The sequence below is a fragment of the Hydra vulgaris genome, chromosome 10 (genome assembly GCF_038396675.1).
Source record: "Hydra vulgaris chromosome 10, alternate assembly HydraT2T_AEP".
Lineage (NCBI taxonomy): Eukaryota > Metazoa > Cnidaria > Hydrozoa > Anthoathecata > Hydridae > Hydra > Hydra vulgaris.
Window position 1 is genome coordinate 5,649,035 of NC_088929.1, and position 21,331 is coordinate 5,670,365.

The 21,331-nt window shown below is 27.6% G+C and overlaps 1 protein-coding gene across 6 annotated transcripts in view; it reads right to left on the reverse strand.

Annotated features, from left to right (window-relative positions):
* LOC136085755 (uncharacterized) overlaps positions 1–21,331 on the reverse strand; it is a 184,244-nt gene that overhangs the window by 12,416 nt on the left and 150,497 nt on the right. For all 6 annotated transcript variants that reach the window (XM_065807148.1, XM_065807154.1, XM_065807153.1 and 3 more), the window contains one exon: positions 4,393–4,577. In XM_065807148.1, coding sequence (XP_065663220.1) covers positions 4,393–4,577 — 185 coding nt within the window. The remainder of the gene's footprint in view (positions 1–4,392; positions 4,578–21,331) is intronic.

A 21,331-nucleotide genomic window follows, 5' to 3' on the forward strand; every position in this document is an offset into this window, starting at 1 on the left:
GCATGTGTGCATATATGTACATGTGTACATACATGTGTATCTGTTTATGTGTGTGTGTATGTATGTATGTATGTATGTATGTATGTATGTATGTATGTATGTATGTATGTATGTATGTATGTATGTATGTATGTATGTATGTATGTATGTATGTATGTATGTATGTATGTATGTATGTATGTATGTATGTATGTATGTATGTATGTATGTATGTATGTATGTATGTATGTATGTATGTATGTATGTATGTATGTATGTATGTATGTATGTATGTATGTATGTATGTATGTATGTATGTATGTATGTATGTATGTTTGTATGTATGTATGTATGTATGTATGTATGTATGTATGTATGTATGTATGTATGTATGTATGTATGTGTGTGTGTGTGTCTGTATGTATGTATGTATGTATGTATGTATGTATGTATGTATGTATGTATGTATGTATGTATGTATGTATGTATGTATGTATGTATGTATGTATGTATGTATGTATGTATGTATGTATGTATGTATGTATGTATGTATGTATGTATGTATGTATGTATGTATGTATATGTGTATGTGTAAGTATGTATATGTGTATGTGTATATGTATATATGTGTATGTGTATGTATGTATGTGTATGTATGTATGTATGTATGTATTTGTGTATATGTATATGTATATATATATGTATATGTGTATGTATGTATGTATATGTGTATGTGTATGTGTATATATGTGTATGTGTATGTATGTATATGTGTATGTGTATATGTATATATGTGTATGCGTATGTATGTGTATGTGTGTGTATATACGTAGATATGTATATATATATATATATTTATATATATAAATATATATCTATATGTGTGTATATGTATATATGTGTGTGTATGTGTGTGTATGTGTATATATATACATACATATATATATATATATATATATATATATATATATATATATATATATATATATTTATATATATGTATATGTATATGTGTATATATATATATATATATACATATATATATATATATAAATATATATATATATATATATATATAAATATGTATATATATATATATATATATATATATATATATATATATCTATAGATCTATAGTTTGTTGGCTTTAGGAAGAGCGGAAGGAAAAAAGTGATTCTTACGCCAACACATACGTCACTTTTAATTACTTTTGACTTTCGTCCAACATTTCCGTGTTGGACGAAAGTAAAAACCATTAATTTAATTACAAATTAATCGTTTTTTAAAAAAACCACAAAAACGCAAATTTAATTGACCAGAATGTTTTTAAAAACATTCTGAATGTTTTTATAACATTTTGAATGTTTTTAACAATATAAACAAAGTTTTTATTTTTATTTTTTTTAATAAAATGTTTTTATTTTTATTTTTTTTAATAAAATGTTTTTATTTTTATTTTTTTTCTGTAAATCATGCGCGGAGTGTTGCTACATCGACTATCTTATAGCCTGACTCGCAAGGGAGTGCTGCTACATCGACTGACAAATAGCCTGACTCGCAAGGGAGTGCTGCTACATCGACTGAAAAATAGCCTGACTCGCAAGGGAGTGCTGCTACATCGACTGACAAATAGCCTGACCCGCAAGGGAGTGCTGCTACATCGACTGAGGGTTTGGTTGGGGCAGGCAGTCTATCATTATTAAAAAAAAAAAATTCCGGTCTTGCATTTTAATTTTTAATTTTTGTCAACAAAATATCGAAAAAACTTTCGGACAACATCTAAGGGTTGTATATATATATATATATATATATATATATATTTATATATATATATATATATATATATATATATATATATATAAATGTGTATATATATAGTGTCTTCTGATTAGCAAGGAACCTTTACGTTTTCATTTTTCATGTTTTATTTTTTTGCTGTTGGTTTTGGTTTTCTTGAATGATTTATTAAATTTTGCTTTAATGAATTACTTTAAAATTTAAATATATATAGCATTGCATGACCGTAAGTTAATCTTCATGTTATTGAGAATAAATTACTTCTTTAACTTTTATTAAAAACAATTTGAAAGACTTTAACTATTTTGCATTTTATATAAACTTTTTTGAAACATTTTGCTTTTTTCTCTCATTTTTAATTTTTACTTTAAGTTACAACGTATTTATATAAATGTCATGACAACACAAGGGACTTAATGATAAGGCAAATCTGTCTGCTTCTCGTCCTTGCGATTTTTATATATATTCTAAAACACGAAACTTTTAAATGTTTGTACGGCTAAATGAAAGAAAAAAAAAAAAAAAAAAAAAATTTAAAGATAGCAGTTTTACTACTGACGTGGTGTATATTGATTTTCAAAAGCATTTAACTCTTTACCTAATCCAAAACTTTTGGGAAAACTTGCAATTTACGATATATTCGAAAACCATCTTCATTGGATATCAGCATTTCATTCCAACAAATATCAAAGGGCTCTTGTCGGAAATTCATCATCCAATCCGACCAGCATCATTAGTGAAGTTCCAGAGGGTAGCATTTTGGGTCCAACGTGATTTTTATCAAATATTGATGATCTACCATCTAAAGTGAAAGACCTTATTTGAAATTTAATGTTGTATGCTGACGATATCAAGCTGTATAGTTTATTTAAGGATGCCGATTACAGTCACAATCTTGTTGTTGCAATTTATTAAGTTTATCTTCGGTTAAAATAATGGCAGTTAAAAGCAGCCAATAATATGTGTTTTACTCATAGAATAGCCCCTACTTCACTTTATAATGATATAAATTACAACTATCAGTTATGAGATCATAAATCAACCTGGTCAACAAACCCAAAAGATCTTGGTGTGACCATGGATTCTTACTTAAATTAAAATAATTTATGCGAGGACGATGTTACTTCAAATATCGTTCGCGCATAAAACATTTGAGAATATTTAATCTTAAAGTGTTTTAAAAATGGCAATCCACGTTTTATCATAAAAGCCTACACTGCCTACATAAGATCGATCTTAGAATACTGCTCTCCAGTTTGGTTGCTAAACCGCACTAAAATGATCAAAGGAGTGGAAAGAGTGCAAAGACGTTTTACCAAGAGAATTGCTAACCTAGATAACTTTTCATACTTTAATAGACTTAGAAATCTTGGTTTGAAACTAATAAAAAATTGTCGCCTTGAGCGAGACATGATTATATGTAACAAAACTTTGAAAAATTCAGTTTTCCTAAATAAATGAAGTTCTTTTTAATCAAAATCTATATTTACAATCGAGTTCACAAATTCAAATTACGCAAATTGTAAACTCGATGTCCGTAAATACTCTTTGTCGCTCAGGGTTGTTAATATTTGGCATAACTTGCCGCCTAGCGTCATTTATGCCAAAAAATTAAAATTAACTAAATCTATTTTGAAAAATACTGATCTGGCAAACTAGAGTTTATTTTATAAATGTGGTCTTATATATAATTGTAATATATATATATATATATATATATATATATATATATATATATATATATATATATATATATTTATATGAATAAATAAAATATCTTTATACTATCATGTATAATAATGTATACTTAAAAGAGTGCTCAATAGATAAACTAGAGCTCTATTCTGGTACTGCGGGTAACAGTAATATATATGCTATATATATGTATATATATATATATATATATATATATATATATATATATATATATATATATATATATATACATATATATATATATATGTATATATATATATATATATAAATATATATATATAAATATATATATATATATAAATTGTAAATTATCTAGCATATGTATTATTTGATTGTAGGGTACATTATCAGAGTCCTTCACATTTTATGAAAGACTCTGATAACGGCGTTTCCGTTAGAATATGTGTCATTGTTGGAATACATTTTAATCTAATCAAATCTAACTTTATACTCATATTTTAATAAAAAGCTAAAAATTTTCAATCACTTATAAGACTGCAAATAAAGAAGTTGTCTTTGAGTAATATCTTGAGGTTTGTCAATTCTAACTTTAAATAATTTCAGATTTTCATACCAAACAAATATCAAAACATTGTTTATGTTACTATATTAATATATAGCAACACTCTCTGAATCCTATACTTTAAGACTTCTTGGATCATCATTCACTAATAATCTCTCACTCAACATATCTCTTATTTGTCTCTGTATGTAATAGTGTTCTAATTAATACAACTTTTCATGTTGTCTCATACAATATACTATTATTCATGTCTTCTGTGTAATGTTTGTAATACCTATTTTTTTTCCAAAGAAATTTAATTAACTCACTACAAATGTCCTATTTTTATAATCTAATGCTAATATTAATTATCAACTTTAATATATTATACAACTTACTTTGGTTCTCCTGTTTCTCAAGAAGTTTAACAAATCTCCGTGCTCAATATATTCAACAATTAAACATAAGGGTTTTTTGATTGTTGAACACCCAATCAAACTTACAATATTCTTATGGTATCCAATTTCTTTCATCAGATTCATTTCTTCAGAAAAATCATCGAGTTCTGATAGATCAGCAGAATCTATATTTATAATAAATGCAATGATTGCTTTTTGCAAAATAAGTTTTTCAATGTGTTTTTTTTTTTGAAAAAAATTTTTTTTATTTACAAAATGTGATAACTTGTCCAAATAAATAAAATATTTAAAACTAAAATTACCAAAAATGCTTTGACTTGACATAGAAATGAAAATATGTAATTTTATAGCTACGTTAAAATAATATTTACAGCTTTATTAAGTAATGCAGGGAAACCAACAATTAGGTAAAAAATGTTAAAAATAATGAAAACTATAAAAACAAAAACTTTAATTTCCAAAAACTAGTATGTGAAACACAAAATACTTTAAATGTAGCGCAATCTTTTTTTAGATGGGCCATAAAGTTATCATTAAGTGACACACATACTTGTCAATTTATGACAAACAAAAACATTGAGGGGTAATAGAAAAATCTCTTTTTTGCTATTTTTTTAAAAACAAAGCCACTTCAAACAAAGTTGCATACAACTTCTACTAATTAAGGTAAGAACTACTAGAAAAACTCTAAGTAAACAATATCCTTTTAACTTTTACTTTTTTTCAAAATTTCCTGCTTGTCCAAACTAAACGAGTATATATATATATATATATATATATATATATATATATATATATATATATATATATATATATATATATATATATATATATATATATATATATATATATACATATATATATATATATATATATATATATATATATATATATATATATATATATATATATATATATATATATATATTTTATATATATATACAGGGCCGGTCATATATATATGTATATATATATATGAGTAAACTGTATATATATATATATATATATATATATATATATATATATATATATATATATATATATATATATACAGTTTACTCATATATATATATACATGTATATATGAGTAAACTAAGATGAGTAAAATATATTTGTTAGTTAAATTTTACCAAATATTTGTATTTTTCTCTAACACAGAAGGCCTTTCATCTAAATCTTTAGCTGTGTATGAGATTTACAAAACTATAAAAAACTCTTTATATTGAACTTCCTATAAAAAGTTTAAAAAGGAAGTAATTAAGGCTTATATAAAAAAATATAATTAATAAAATATAGTAAAACTTGATTCTTGTTGGCAAGAAAGTTTTAAAAGTAGTGTGAAAATAATTACTTTCTGTTTATATGTTCATTGTATCATGTCCCTGTTTATATAGGTGAGCTTCATAAATAAGAAGTAAATTTTCATTTAAGAGTTTTAACATATATATATATATATATTATATATATATATATATATATATATATATATATATATATATATATATACATATATATACATATATATATATATATATATATATATATATATATATATATATATATATATATATATATATATATATATATATATATATATTATATATATATATATATATATATACATATACACATTAAAACTTCGGTGGAATATAGATATTAATTATTTTAAAAGTAATAAATAATCCATATTCTTACTGCATTTTAATTGAAATAAATAATTAAAGTTATAAATTTGTGGTTGTTAAAAACATAAGTTTATTGTGGTATAAATGTAAATGTTTATTTTAAATAAAGTATTTTTATATATATTTGTGACTTGATTCATTTTTTATTTAAATAATAAATAAAAATGATAAAATAAAGTACACTGTGATATTAATAAATGAAAAAAATAACTTATTCCTTTTTATATCTATAAGATATATATTTACTTATTTTTTAAGTGTATATAAATGTGTGAATATACATATATATATATATATATATATATATATATATATATATATATATATATATATATATATATATATATATATATATATATATATATATATATATATATATATATATATATATATATATATATATATATATATATATATATATATACAGAGCCGGTCTTAGGCCGATTTGACCGATTGCTCCAAATAGGGCCCCGCGCTTGGTAGGGGCCCCGCAATTTATAGCATATCATTATAAATGGCAGTAATTTTTTTTATAAATTTCTATCAATCTTAATATAATTCGTACAGTTAACGTTGAACGTTTAATGCGCATGGTAACGTCTATTGTTATTTTTAGTTTATCTTAGTTATTGCGGTATATGGTATAAAATATATTAGTTTCCAATCTACTTTCGAAAGTTCCAGAAGTACTTATTTCCGAAAATTCACGAGGCAAGCAATGAACATGGCGGCAGCTTTTATATTGTTAAAGATTAAGCTGTATTTACTTTTGAAATGTTTGTAATATATTTTTTGTTTGTTTATGCTATAATTATTTTTCATTTTGTTTACTATTAGTTTTATTTACTTTTGTTTAACGCAAACATTTCTCGCTTTTCAGTAAATATTTTATATTTAAGACATAAATTTTATTGGATAATTTTAAGAGTACTTTTTTTCAAGTCTAATAAATAATCTTAATATTAAATGTTTGTTTATTTATATTAAGATATTTGTAGTAATCAATTGCTTACATTTTTATTTATGTTTTAATTTGTTGAGTTGTTTAGATACTTAAGATTTATTTTTATTTATGTTTTAATTTGTTGAGTTGTTTAGATACTTAAGATTTATTTTTATTTATGTTTTAATTTGTTGAGTTGTTTAGATACTTAAGATTTATTTTTATTTATGTTTTAATTTGTTGAGTTGTTTAGATACTTAAGATTTATTTTTATTTATGTTTTAATTTGTTGATTTGTTTAGATACTTAAGATTTATTTTTATTTATGTTTTAATTTGTTGAGTTGTTTATATACTTAAGATTTATTTATCTAGACTAGATACTATATTATAGTATCTAGAATCACATAGTCTATATAGTTCAATACTTCAGTAAACATTATATTAACTAAAAACAAAAGAACTTTTAAGTTTGTTTTCATGCTTCAAATAAAAAAAGCTATTTTTATGTTTTAATCTTACTATAATTCTGATGGATTTATTTATTTATTATCTCTTTGTCAATATGTTTTATTATATTTTATCTCTATATTGTTTTAGCTAATTGAAGGGAAAATGTTTATATTAGTTTTGTTAATTTTTTTTTTAATTTTGTAAGGGGGACTTTTTATTTAATTTAGTTTAATTAAACTATTTTATTTTATTGTGCAATTTAGTTGTAAAAAAAAAGATAAGTTTTTAGTTTTGAAGAACACAAGCCAAAATATGAGTAAAAGACAAAGGGACGTCGGTAGAAAATATCTAAGTGGTAACATGAAGAGAACCTTAGCTAAGGTAAAGAAAACTGAAGCAGAAAAAGAAAAAGGTGCGTTAGATAAATATTTGAGTAAATCAGTAGATCTGTTTGAAACTGAAAAATCAGGCAAACAAGTCGAGTCAGACGACATTGAAACAAATATTTCTAAAAAAATTACATCAGAAGCTAGTAGTAGTTTTCTTTCTGGATGTAATGCTCAACAAAATACATCTGAATTATGTATAAACATATCTGTTAACACACACAAGGATAATGAGGATATTTCAGAATCAAGAGAAAAAAATTCAAACCCAGCACTATGTGATATTTTAAAGATAAAAGATGACCCTGCTACATGGCCAAATAAAATAAATCAAAATGTCAGAGATTATTTAGTGAACAAAGGACCCCCTAAGATCACTATAGAAAATTATCCGCAAAATGAAAAAGGGTTACATTTTTCGAAATTACATTGTAAAAGAAATTAAAAAATGGGGAAGTTATAGAACGACCATGGCTAATATATTCTGAATCATTTGATAAAGTTTACTGTTACTATTGCAAACTTTTTGACACAAATTCTGATTCTGCACTTGCTACTTCTGGATTTGACAGCTGGTCAAATATTCATACAAGATTAGAGGATCATGAAAAATCAAAAAAACATTTGCAATGTACACTTAATTGCTATGAACTGCAGCAAGGTTATCTACTGGATAAACTGTTGATACATTAAATGAAAAATTAATAATACAGGAAACAAAACGCTGGAATCAAGTCTTTGAGCGACTTGTTGCTTCTGTACAGTTTTTGGCAGAAAGGAACTTGGCATTTCGTGGGTCTGAAGAACAAATTGGAAATCCACATAATGACAATTTTCTAGGCGTCATTGAATTGCTAGGAAAATTTGATCCAATTATGCAAGATCGTATACAGAAAATTATTAACAAAGACATTCATGATCATTATTTAGGCAAGACCATACAAGATGAAATTATTGATACTATAGGCCAAGCTGTTCTACAGGAAATTATTGCTAGAATTAAGTCGGCAAAGTATTTTGCAGTGATTCTTGACTGCACTCCTGATATCAGCCATCAGGAACAGATGTCAATGGTGCTAAGATATGTCGCTGATGGCACACACTCAGATGTCCCAGCAGGTATTTATGAACATTTTATAAAGTTTATCATAGTTGAGAGCAGCACTGGTGAAAATTTATTTAACACTCTTGTGAAAGAAATTGAAATGCTAGGACTAGATGTTGAAAACATCAGAGGACAAGGGTATGACAATGGAGCTAATATGAAAGGGCACAGTTTTGGAGTGCAAGCACAACTTTTGGAAAGAATTTCACGAGCTTTCTATACTCGTTGTGTGTGCCATAATTATAATCTTGTTCTAGGAGATATTGCTAAAACGTGTTCAGATGCCATGGCATTTTTTGGAACCCTGCAGCGTATTTACACCCTTTTTGCTTCATCTACAAAAAGATGGACTGTTTTTAAAAAGCGTGTGAAATGCCTGTCTGTTAAACCATTATCAGAAACAAGATGGGAATGTAGAATGGAAAGTGTTAAAGCTGTACGATTTCAAGCCGCAGAAGTGAAGAAGAACTAGCAAAAAGCACAAATGATGCTCAAGGGAAAAGTGAGGCTGAATCATTAGTAAGCCAAATGACAAATTATAGGTTTCTGGTTGCACTATGTTTTTGGCACTCTTTATTGTTTCAAGTAAATTTTACTAGCAAGGAACTTCAAAGCAATACCATAGACATTGCCGCGGGGCTGACATCTTTTAAAAAATTGTTTGATTGGTTGAAGACATACCGAGAGACAGGCTTTGTAGCAGCATTGATTGATGCCAAAGAGATTGCAAATGAGTTAGAAGTTGAACCAATATTTCAACAGAAGCGCTGTTACAAGAAAAAGAAAATGTTTCTTTAGGAATCTTCTGACGAACCAATTCTAGACCCCAAGACAGAATTCTGGGTAAATTTTTTCAATCAAGTTGTAGACAAAGCATTGCAATCTCTTCAACCACGGTTTATGCAGCTGAAAGAACACCATAAACTTTTTGGATTTCTATATAATTTTCAAAATATGTCTAAAGAAGATCTCAGAAAACATTCAGCCGACCTAGAAATTGCTTTGACAGACATTACAAAAGATATAGAAGGGTTCATACTTTCCGAAGAAATGGAGGCAATTAAGCCAATACTGCCCGTTCAACAACAAAAACCCAAAGAACTCTTTAAATATTTGGCTTGTAATGATAGGTCGACTGCATTTCCAAATTTGTTCATAACCCTAAAAACACTGATGACAATTCCAGTTACAGTCGCTTCCGGTGAAAAAAGTTTTTCAAAACTAAAATTAATTAAAACCTACTTTAGGTCAGTAATTAACCAAGAACGACTAAACAATTTGGCACTAATATCAATTGAATCTCCTATAAGTAGAGAAATTAATTATGAAAAAATTCTAAAAGATTTCGCGAGCAAAAAAGCAAGAAAGATCCACTTTGACCTATAAATTATTTGTTTATTATGACAATAACAAGAACTGTTTTGTTTAAATTCATTGTAATATTTTTATTATTGTTTATTGATTTGTTTGTAGAGTTATGTTTTTTTGTATAATAAATGCGTTTCAATAATTTTATTAATAGTAGTTATTGTAAAAAAAAAAATCAGGTGGGCCCTGCAAGCATTCGTTAAATTGGGCCCCGCAATTCGTAAGGCCGGCCCTGTATATATATATATATATATATATATATATATATATATATATATATATATATATATATATATATATATATTTATATATATATTTATATATATATATATATATATATATATATTTATATATATATATATATATATATATATATATATATATATATATATATATATATATATATATATATATTTATAATAATATGTATATTAGGGTGTATCGAAAAACAACTCTTTTTGAGTTTGAAATTGTAATAGAGTGGTAAAGTTGCATAATGCTATAAAAAGTAATTGTGACAAATTTTTTTGTATATTTTTCATGTCCAGTTCGCGCTAGGGTTATATTTTTCTTACAAAAACACGTTTTCTGACCTTTTTTACAAAAAAAAAAATAACAAACTCTATGTGTATACTAAAGTTGTATTAGAGTTTAAACATTACACAATGATCAGGTTAGAAATGGTTACAATTTTTAAGAAAATATTTTAATTTCTTCAGTTTTCGCTAGAGATCTGAGTTTTTACTAAAAAACACTTTTTTATGAGTTTCTGCAGTGGTCACCCATCTGGTATGGTTAATTTTTCCAGGATTTCGGTTAGCCAAAGTGTTTGGATAATAAGGTGTAAATATTGCTTTGCAAATATTTAGTAAGCATTTTTGGTCAGAACTTAGAGATTTTTTGTCTATTTGACAAAAAATCTCTAAGTTCTGACCAAAAAGACAAGATGACATTAACAGGAATGTAGTTGACTATTGGCAAGGTATAACACAATTTAATTTCTCTTCCGATTGGTCCAGACTATCCATTAGGTCCTAATGTAGGTCCATCTAGGTTTTGAATTAGATATCTTAGAGGCAGTTCATTAGGATGTATTTGAAAGATAAACCAGTGGGCAGGTCTCTTTAGTTTTAACTCGAACAAAGTAATAACACCATTAAGAAATTCGGTATTGACAGCTGTTCCGTCACAGCCATGACAACTAATTTAGATGTATCGATGTTGTTTAAAGTTTAAAATATTTTTATACTTGTCTTAATGCTGCATCCATGCCCTGATGCAGTCTCTATATGCCCTATACTTTGAACTTTGTTTTTGTACTAAAACTACATGTTCTTCTTTGATAGTTCTTTGATATATTTTTACCTTGTTTGTATCAATAAATAATGTTGTATCTTTTCTTCCATCAAAATACAAACCTTTTAACATTTGAATATATTCATGGTCTAAATGTTGCATTTTAAGTCTGTTTTTCTTTCGTTCTTTTTGAATCTTGTTTTTATCAATTACTTTAGATTGGTCTCCTTTTGAAATTATATTCATATCTTCCAGCACAGCACATACTATAAATACAGCACCTCTGCTTGAAACACCTACTCTATCGCAAGTTTGTGCTAAGGATAGTAACGGTGATCTCATTTGTTCAGTTTTATTTTTCTGTTCCATTTTTGCTTGCGGCTTTCACCTGCGTCTGAACAATCAGCATCTGATTCTGAGTCAGTATTCCCAATCACAGTGTCGTTAGAGTCAGAGTCTTGAGATATAGAAGAAAAACTTGAATTTTGAATGCGGCCTAATGATATTGCTTGAGCTTCAACACCTGTAATAGCTCAAGACTGTGTTGATGGGTTAGAAAGTAAGGGACTATTTACTCTATTTTTTCTTGCTTCTTTTCACCGTAATCTTATAGTACTTTGAGTATCGAATCCTTCCATATACATAATCCTTATAAATCTCTAATCGCTGAGAAAATCATGTTTTTTCTCAGGTATCTTCTTTACTTTTTAACACAGATACATTTAGAAAAATCAAGGCATTTGCATGCTGCATCGTCAAATAAAGTATTTTCTGCATGCTTTTGAAAAGTTATTATTTTGGAATTAAACTTTTCTGTAAGTTTTGTTTTGTTAACGGATTTCATAATATTTCTATACTTTTGATTGTAATCAAGAAACATTTTTACAATGCGTTTATGAGACACAGTAGGTATCGATGCTTTCCTCCACAAATTTTCTATTTTGTGCGCCAAATTTTCCGATATTTCTTTCAAACTAAGTTGTTTTCCTTCACTTTCCACTCTCATTTTCTGCATTGAGAAAAGATAACTTAGCATGATAACATTTTTGCGTAAGTCTGCTGGTGAACCGAAGATTGGACAAGTAGACTTTTTCCTTGTTGTCACTGCAGCAGAAGTATTTTTGCCAATAAAATTTTTTTTCGGTTTCAATTTATTTTAATAATAAACAGATGTAAATTAGAACTAATGAATTAAAACCTCTGCCTTTTGCTATCTGAATATTTATTAAATGTTTTGATTATAGACATAATTTGAGGTAAATAATACTGATGGTGATGGTAATAAATGACGTAATTAGTGACATTTTACATACTTTATTATCATTTAAAAATCACCGGTGTAACTGTTGGCATAGAATGTTTATTTAATTACATTTTAATTACTTTTATTCCATTATCGTGACAGTCACGACAAGTGAAAGCACCAACAACGTAATTAAAATTACTTTGTTTTAAATAAAAATTGTGTTTTTTCTTAAAAACTCAGCCTTCTAGCGGCAACTAAAGAAATTAAAATATTTTCCTAAAATTGTAACCATTTCTAACATAGTTATTGTCTAATGTTTAAACTCTATTACATTTCTAGTATATGCATAGAATTAGTTATTTTTATTTTGTAAAAAAAGGTCAGAAAACGTATTTTTGTAAGAAAAATAAAACCCTAGCGTGAACTGAAGACATAAAAAGTACACAAAAAAATTTGGCACAATTAATTTTTATAGCATTATGCAACTTTTCCGCTCTATTAAAATTTCAAATTCAAAAAAAGTTGTTTTTTGATACACCCTAATGTATATATATAAATATATATATATATATATATATATATATATATATGTATGTATATCAATAATATTATTACAATTATTTTTATTATTGTTATTATTATTATTACACACTGCAAGGAGAGAAACCCCTGGAACAGAACATTAATACATGTTCTGCTATTAGCAGATCAGGGGCTTAGCGCCGGTCATTGTTAATTGTTATATCTTAGTTTGACTTTTCTTTCCGCCAAAACTGTTCTTAAAAATTTTAACACTTTTTTTCTAGAACACAGTCGAATCATCCAAAAAAATCCGGTGATTGACAACTCTGTTAGTGAAAAAGTTGTGTCGGTGTGCACAGTTTTTACAATTTCGCAATGCAATCCTTTACGATGTCCTCGTTGTGGAGCAACAGCGTCTTGTTTGGTATACCAGTTAAAATGGTCAAATTTTTTCTCAACTTTGTACTGTTGAATGCAGTTTGTACGCGCTCTTCTCTCTGTCAAAGTAGTAAGATTAAGAATTTTCTTATAATCTTTTTTTATAATCAAAATTTTTAAGCGAGCGAGAGACTTTCGTGGCCATACGTTGATAATGCTAATGTATTTAATACCTTTTTTTGAGAAAGCATTACATGCAGGCATAGCAAACTCTAAATGAGGTCTAACATAGGTTATGTATAAATATTTCCAGAGGTTTATATCCCTACTCAGGAAAGCGCTTTTCATGCATCCCATGATACTGCTGGTTTTGGAGGCACATTTTGTTGCATTCGTTTTCATATTGAGATTAGATGTGATTGTCACACCAAGGTCGCATTTATAGTCTATTGAGACTAAGCAAGACAAGTTTTTACAAAGAATATATTGAAACTAAATTTAGTTTTAGCGTAGCCAAAATGCATAACTTTACATTTATCAACATCAGTTTCATGAGCCAAAATTCTGTCCAAGTTACAACTGCATTTATTTCTCTTTGTAATTTTTGGGAATCTTCTTTACTTGATATCCTGGTTCTTAATTTGATGTCACCAGCATAAAGCTTACAAGAATATTTTTTTAAGAAGTTTGGAAGATCGTTTATATAAATTATAAATAACAGTTGTCCTAGCACACTTCCTTGTGGTACGCTGAGAGTGACACTTGCCCAGTTTAAAATGCTATCTACAAGCACAAGACGTTGTTGCCTGCTTATTAGAAAGTTTAATACCCAATTTAATAATTTTCCATTTATGCTATATGCTTATAGATTTTGTGAAAGTCTTAGATGTGGCACTTTGTCAAATGCTCTGGCAAAATCTAAAAAAACTACATTAGCCCACTGTTTTTTTGAGAGTATTGTCGCGTCTTTATCTAATGTTTCCAATAAATCAGTAACACAACCTTTATTGCGAACAAATCCGTATTGTTGCTAGGCTATGAGTTTATTTAAGTAGAGATGTATCATAACCCTGTCTTTTATGATTCACTCCAAAACCTTACATTGAATGGAAGTCAAGGAAACTGGGCGATACGATGCTGGGTTACTACGATTACCACTCTTATGTAACGGTGCCACATTGGCTACACTCCACATGTCAGAGATAACTGTTTCCTGTAAAGAGCTTGAAAATGTCATAAAGAGTAGCTTGGAAAAATCTAAGTGGCATGCTTCTAGTGCTCAAGGGTGAACTCCATCGACCTTTAGAGCTTTGTTAATGTCCAAGTTGAGTAGACGTTTACTAATTTCTTTAATGGACAGAGGGGGAAGTCTTATATTTAATGATGTGCAATTCTAATATGTCGCGCCAGTAATTTATTTAGTTTCTCTGCAAATACAGATTTATAATAATCTTTCAGAATGTTGCTAATGTCTATATCAGAGTTTGATACTAAGCCATTGGTATTTGTCATATTGCTTATCAACTTGGATGCTGTTTGCTTCAGTTTCACATAACCTTAAAGTCGCTTTTTGTTTGATTTATCATCTACAATATATTTTTTATAATTTACTACAGATTTTTTTAATACTCTTTTTACTTTTTCTCGCACTGCATTATTATTGTTGACAATGGATAAAATTCTTGAACGAGTATGCTGTGCTAGTATCGATTGTCGTTGTTTTCTTTTAATTTAAGGTTTTGTAATCTTTTCATCAAAGGTAGTCGTATTTTGAGATTTTTAGAGAGATACAAGTTATTTAAAAAAAATTTTTTTTTTTACATTTTTAAAAATTCCAACTACATTTTAGAGGTATACAAATGTTTATCATTTAGTTGTACTCTTTTAAGAATATGTTATTGCAATCATTAGTTTTTTTGTTGATAAATAGATAATCCCAGTCAACTTTGCTTAGCTCAAAACTTAGACTTGGGAAGTTACCGATCCTAAAATTATAACTTGATCTTTTATTATCTGTTTATGAACATTGGCTATAAATAGGTTCCAGCAAGTTAATACATGAAATTGTTCAGCGCTATCACTTAGCGGTGGATTTGACTCAAAAACTCTTTTCATGGACTCTGATAGAATAAAATCAAGGTAATTGCAACAGTTACCACTTAAATTAACAAATATTGGAAAGGTGACTGATTGGTGAATAAAGTTTTTGCGTACTCATGAACTCATGATCTGGTGCAGCTGGTCAACTGGAGCATAAAGGAGTGTTGTCCAATTCCCATACAGTTTTGTGTAATTAAAGTCCTCAACAATACTCATACCTAAAAAAACCCTCTTTTTAACTAAGTTTTGAGGCTGCAACAATAGAGCATTTTAATGTAATGTAATAGTATGTCATATTGCGTATCACTGGGTTTGGGTGGAGGCCTATAAATACAACCAAATAAAATTGTTTCTTTATTAAATCTCATTCCGCACCAAACTTGCTCTAACATTGTATTACATAATTCAATGTTGGTAATCTTAAAAGAATTGATTTCTTCTGACACATATATAGCCATTGCCCCACATGACTGGGTCTATTTTTATTGAACAGCTTGTAATTTATTAGATGAATGCATTTATATTGGTCAAACCACGTTTCGGCAATAGCAATTATGTTTGGCTTTAGTGAGTTTGCCAAAGTATTTAATTGTGTCATATTGTTATTAAGTGATGTGGTGTTAGTGTAATAACATGGTCGGTTGAAAGACATTTGACTAGTTTTGACAGTGGCTTATAAGTAGTATTACTGAATAAAACATCTTGTTGGCCTAACATGGTTGACAAAGATATGTTGTTAATACTAATGCTGATTTTTTTTTTTGTGGTAGTTATTTTAGGTGCTCCCAGAAGTCCTTAAGGTCTTATCACAGAGCACCACGGGAGAGCATTTAACAAAAAATTCACGCCTCCTTCCGTACAAATATTGCTTGATGACTAGAGCTGGCATCGAACATTGGAACTTTTGTTTCTGAGCCAGAACTCTAACCACTGCGCCACGGCTGGTCACTGATTGGTGCAGAACGTGCACTTTGGACTATTTTCCAGTCCACAAACAAGTGTGTTGGTTGGCCGTTGATTTCGAGGGTCCAAGACAAATTGATGCTGCGAACCCTTTCACTGCGGATTACGAACCGAAAGGGCATGTTGAAATTTCCATTTTTTTCAAGATCGTTATTTGTGGTTTTCTTTTCACAACTCAGTTTGTTATATTATGCTTGTTCTGCTCTAGTTCTATCAGGTTGATCAAAATGTTTTCGTGATCTGATTGGGCAAGATTTTCTGCAGCTGCTAATACAAAGCCTCTTGTTTCTACATTGTCGAATTCCATCACTACCGAAGTTTGATTATTTGTTGAAGTTGTACCATTTTCCCATTATAACTTTGGTTTTATTATATGAGTATTTGTAATTTTAGCATTAATGTTTAAACAAAATAATATTTCTTTGACTTTGTCAATTACAATAGATTCTGCAATCGTCTGGTCTTTGGTTTCTAGAAAAGATAAGCCTAAAAACACAACTTTTTTGGTTTTTTTCTGTTGCTCAAATAAGTGTCTACTCGTTTGCAAAGTATAAGAAATAGATTTTTTATATTCTTCTATTTCAAATGACTGAAATGGTATAAGCAATAAATGAAATCTAAAACTAGAAATTATACTCAAATAATTCGCTATAGAGAAACCATTTATTTCTAAAACTGTTTTTATTTTAATACAAAAGAATGGTGAATCAAAACGAGTTTTTTACTTTAAATGTTAACAGGGGCGTTTCTAGGGTTAGCGGCGCCCAAGACAAACGTAGTTGCGATGTCCCATTCCTCAGGTAATAGTCAAGAGCAGGCAATGAGGGCACATTTACCCAATTGTTTCTCCCCCTTACATGTAATTAATGACTAATGAAAACTGCTATCCTTTTAATGAAATTCAATCCCATTAAAAGGATAGCAGTCATGAGAAATAAGAGTAATGAGTCACGAGGTTCATCTTTTAAGAACATTCAATGCCATTAAAACCATTCAATGACATTCAATGCCATTTGAAATTCAGTGCCATTTAATGCCATTTAATGCCATTTAATGACATTTAATGCCATTTAATGCCATTTAATGCCATTTAATGCCATTTAATGCCATTTAATGCCATTTAATGCCATTTAATGCCATTTAATGCCATTTAATGCCATTTAATGCCATTTAATGCCATTTAATGCCATTTAATGCCATTTAATGCCATTTAATGCCATTTAATGACATTTAATGCCATTTAATGACATTTAATGACATTTAATGCCATTTAATGCCATTTAATGACATTTAATGCCATTTAATGACATTTAATGCCATTTAATGACATTTAATGCCATTTAATGACATTTAATGCCATTTAATGACATTTAATGCCATTTAATGACATTGAATGCCATTTGATTACATTGAATGCCATTTAATTACATTGAATGCCATTTAATGACATTGAATACCATTTAATGACTTGAATGCCATTTAATGACTTGAATGTCCGTTAATGACATTCAATGTCATTAACTCATCTTTAATGACATTCAATGCCATTAAAAGGATAGCAGTCATAAGAGATGAGAGTATTGTGTCATGAGATTTATCTTTTTCTATCTAATGATTTTGAATCCAGCATATTTAACTCAGAATCAGATTTTGAATTATCATAAATGGAGAGATGCGATCCAGTAAACGTTGAATACAATCATCAAAATCATCTTTTTGTTCCACAAAGTCACATGGTGGAAATATGCTGGATTAAAGTTTAATATAAATATGCTGATTTAAAATTAATAGATAGAAAAAGTTGAATGAAGATTAAATCATCATGATTTATAAAAAATAGTTTTCAAATGTTTATGAAGCAGAATACAATTGAATCCATTGATGTAGAGTTATTATTGGATGATACCAATATGGAAACTATAGATGAAATTGAAAACAAAGAAAAAGAGTTATTTGATTTCAGAATACGGACAGCATCTTTTTCTATTCCCATGGTTGCAGTATATTAACTTTAGGATATACTTAGAGTACTGCACCCATAAATTCCAAAGGATCCACGAACTATACTAAAAACACTAATAGCTAACAATGTAAAATAATTGTAGGTGGCTCTTATTTTCACTTTGGTATTATTAGTTTATTGAAAAACATAAATCTTTTTACTCAATTTTTTAATATACTTTGCTCCAAAGTTCCTTCAATTTCTTTACAAATACAAAAATACAGAAAGAAATATGCAATATTTCCCTTCAAGTCTAAATCTAAGGAGCCTCAATAAACACATAAATCAAGAGCTCTACTTTTTGTTTTTGTATCTTTTTGTATTTTGCAATTATAAACATATTGGTATTACTAATACCAATAGTAAATAACAACTAGTATTTGATGAGATCACCAGGATTTAATAAAATGTCTTGTGTTATTGTTATTTTTAACAAAATCAGACTTGCAGACCTCTGAACCATATAATAAATCTCTCTATAACTTTTGGGATTTTCCCTGACGGTCTTAAATTAGCAAAAGTAATTACAATATTTAAATGAACATTTGGACATAGCCAACTATGGACCTATATTAAAACTTTCTGTATTTTCAAAACTTTTTGGAAGTGTAAATTATAAAAATAATCTATATTCACTTCACTAAGAACAAATTATTTTACCCAAACTAGTTTCGATTTGAAAAAAATTTTCTTAACTGATCCTGCAATCATTGAATTGGATGATCGAATAACTTATGGTTTTAAACAAAGCAAATTTACTTTAGGAGTTTTTATTGACTTATCAAAAGTATTTAATACAATTGATCACTGCATTATATTAGATAAACTAAAGCACTATGGAATAATTAATAAAACTTACAATTGAATTTCAAGTTATCTTACCAATAGAAAACAATACGTATGTAATATACAATCTGGAGTATTAAATGTTTTATCTGGAGTTTCCCAAGGATCTATTCTTGGTACACTCCTGTTTTTAATTTATATAAATGATTTTTGAAACGCGTCTTTAAAACTGAATTTAGTTGTTTGCCGATGCTACAAATCTGTTTCTAACTAACAATGATATTAAGAAATTGTATGCAGACATGAATACTGAACTAAACAAAATAAATGATTGGTTATGGGCTAATAAACCCTCGCTTTACTCAAAGAAAACAAAATACATAGTATTCTATAAAAAAACACAAGAAGAAAGTCTTCCTTTTAAATTGCTTAACCTTATCTTATATGATTAGTTAATTAAAAAACGAGCCATCAAATATTCTCATTTATCCTGACTTCCTCAAATAAACAAAAATTCTTAGGAATTTTTGTTTATTTGAGGAAGTCAGGATAAATGAGAATTTATCCTGACTTCCTCAAATAAAATAAATATAATCTAAGATCACCAATATAATTAGAAGTATGTGTCGAGTTTGTTCGTATATCAATAAACAAACATCTCAAACAAATATATATTTTACATTAATTCATTGCTTCATCAGTTAAGCAAATATATTATAAGCAAGAACGCAACCATCAAAACTTAAAAAAATTTATAGATTACAAAAACTAACGTGCAGAATGATTTACTATAAGAATAAGCGTGAACACGCTAAACCTATAATAAATGATATGATAATGATCGATATGCTTGAATAAATATCTATCAGCATTCAACTTTTTTTTAGCAATTTAACGATAATTTCTTTCCTGAAAACCTTAACAAGTTTGAATTAAATCGAAATGAAAGCTATTAACTAAAAGCAAATACAAGTAACACATATGAACTGCCTCAAAACTTTAATATATATACTGAATATAGCATTGCAAAACGAAGTCCAAGTATATGGAATATTTTTTAAAAAGGATTAAAATGTATGATATGAATTTAATGGCATAAGTCATTAGGTTCATTTAAGTTTCAAATCAAAAAAGAAAATTTTTAAAATTTGAGATTCGTTTGTGCTTGAGTAATTCTGAAGTTATATGATTCTATTTTTTCAGTTTTTTATAATTATTTGGTTTACTGATCAGCGAAGCAGTTTTATGCCCAACAGATTTAATAATATGATATCTATATTCTATTAAAAGTATAAATTGGGGTTTTATGAAAAGATTGCAATGACTTATTGTCATCTTCATCTTACCTGAGCTCCTTTTTGTTTAATTTTTTCTTTTATAAAGATCATTGCAAAAAAAAAGTTTATATTTCATATTGTATACACAAAAACAGTGCTTGTTGACATGATTTTACGGTCCATTTCGTTCTACGGACATTTTTTCTTGCATATATGTATGTTGATTATCTTTATTAAACAGCAAAAATAAATGAAATTAAAAAAAAAAAAAAAAAAATGGTTTTTATACAAGATATAAAAATGAAAAATTGTTTTCAGTATAATATAGCATGCGCAGAGATTATTTAGGGGAGGGGGAGAGGTGTGTGTGGGTGTTCCTTCTCTTAAAAAAGGTGATTTTCAAGTTATA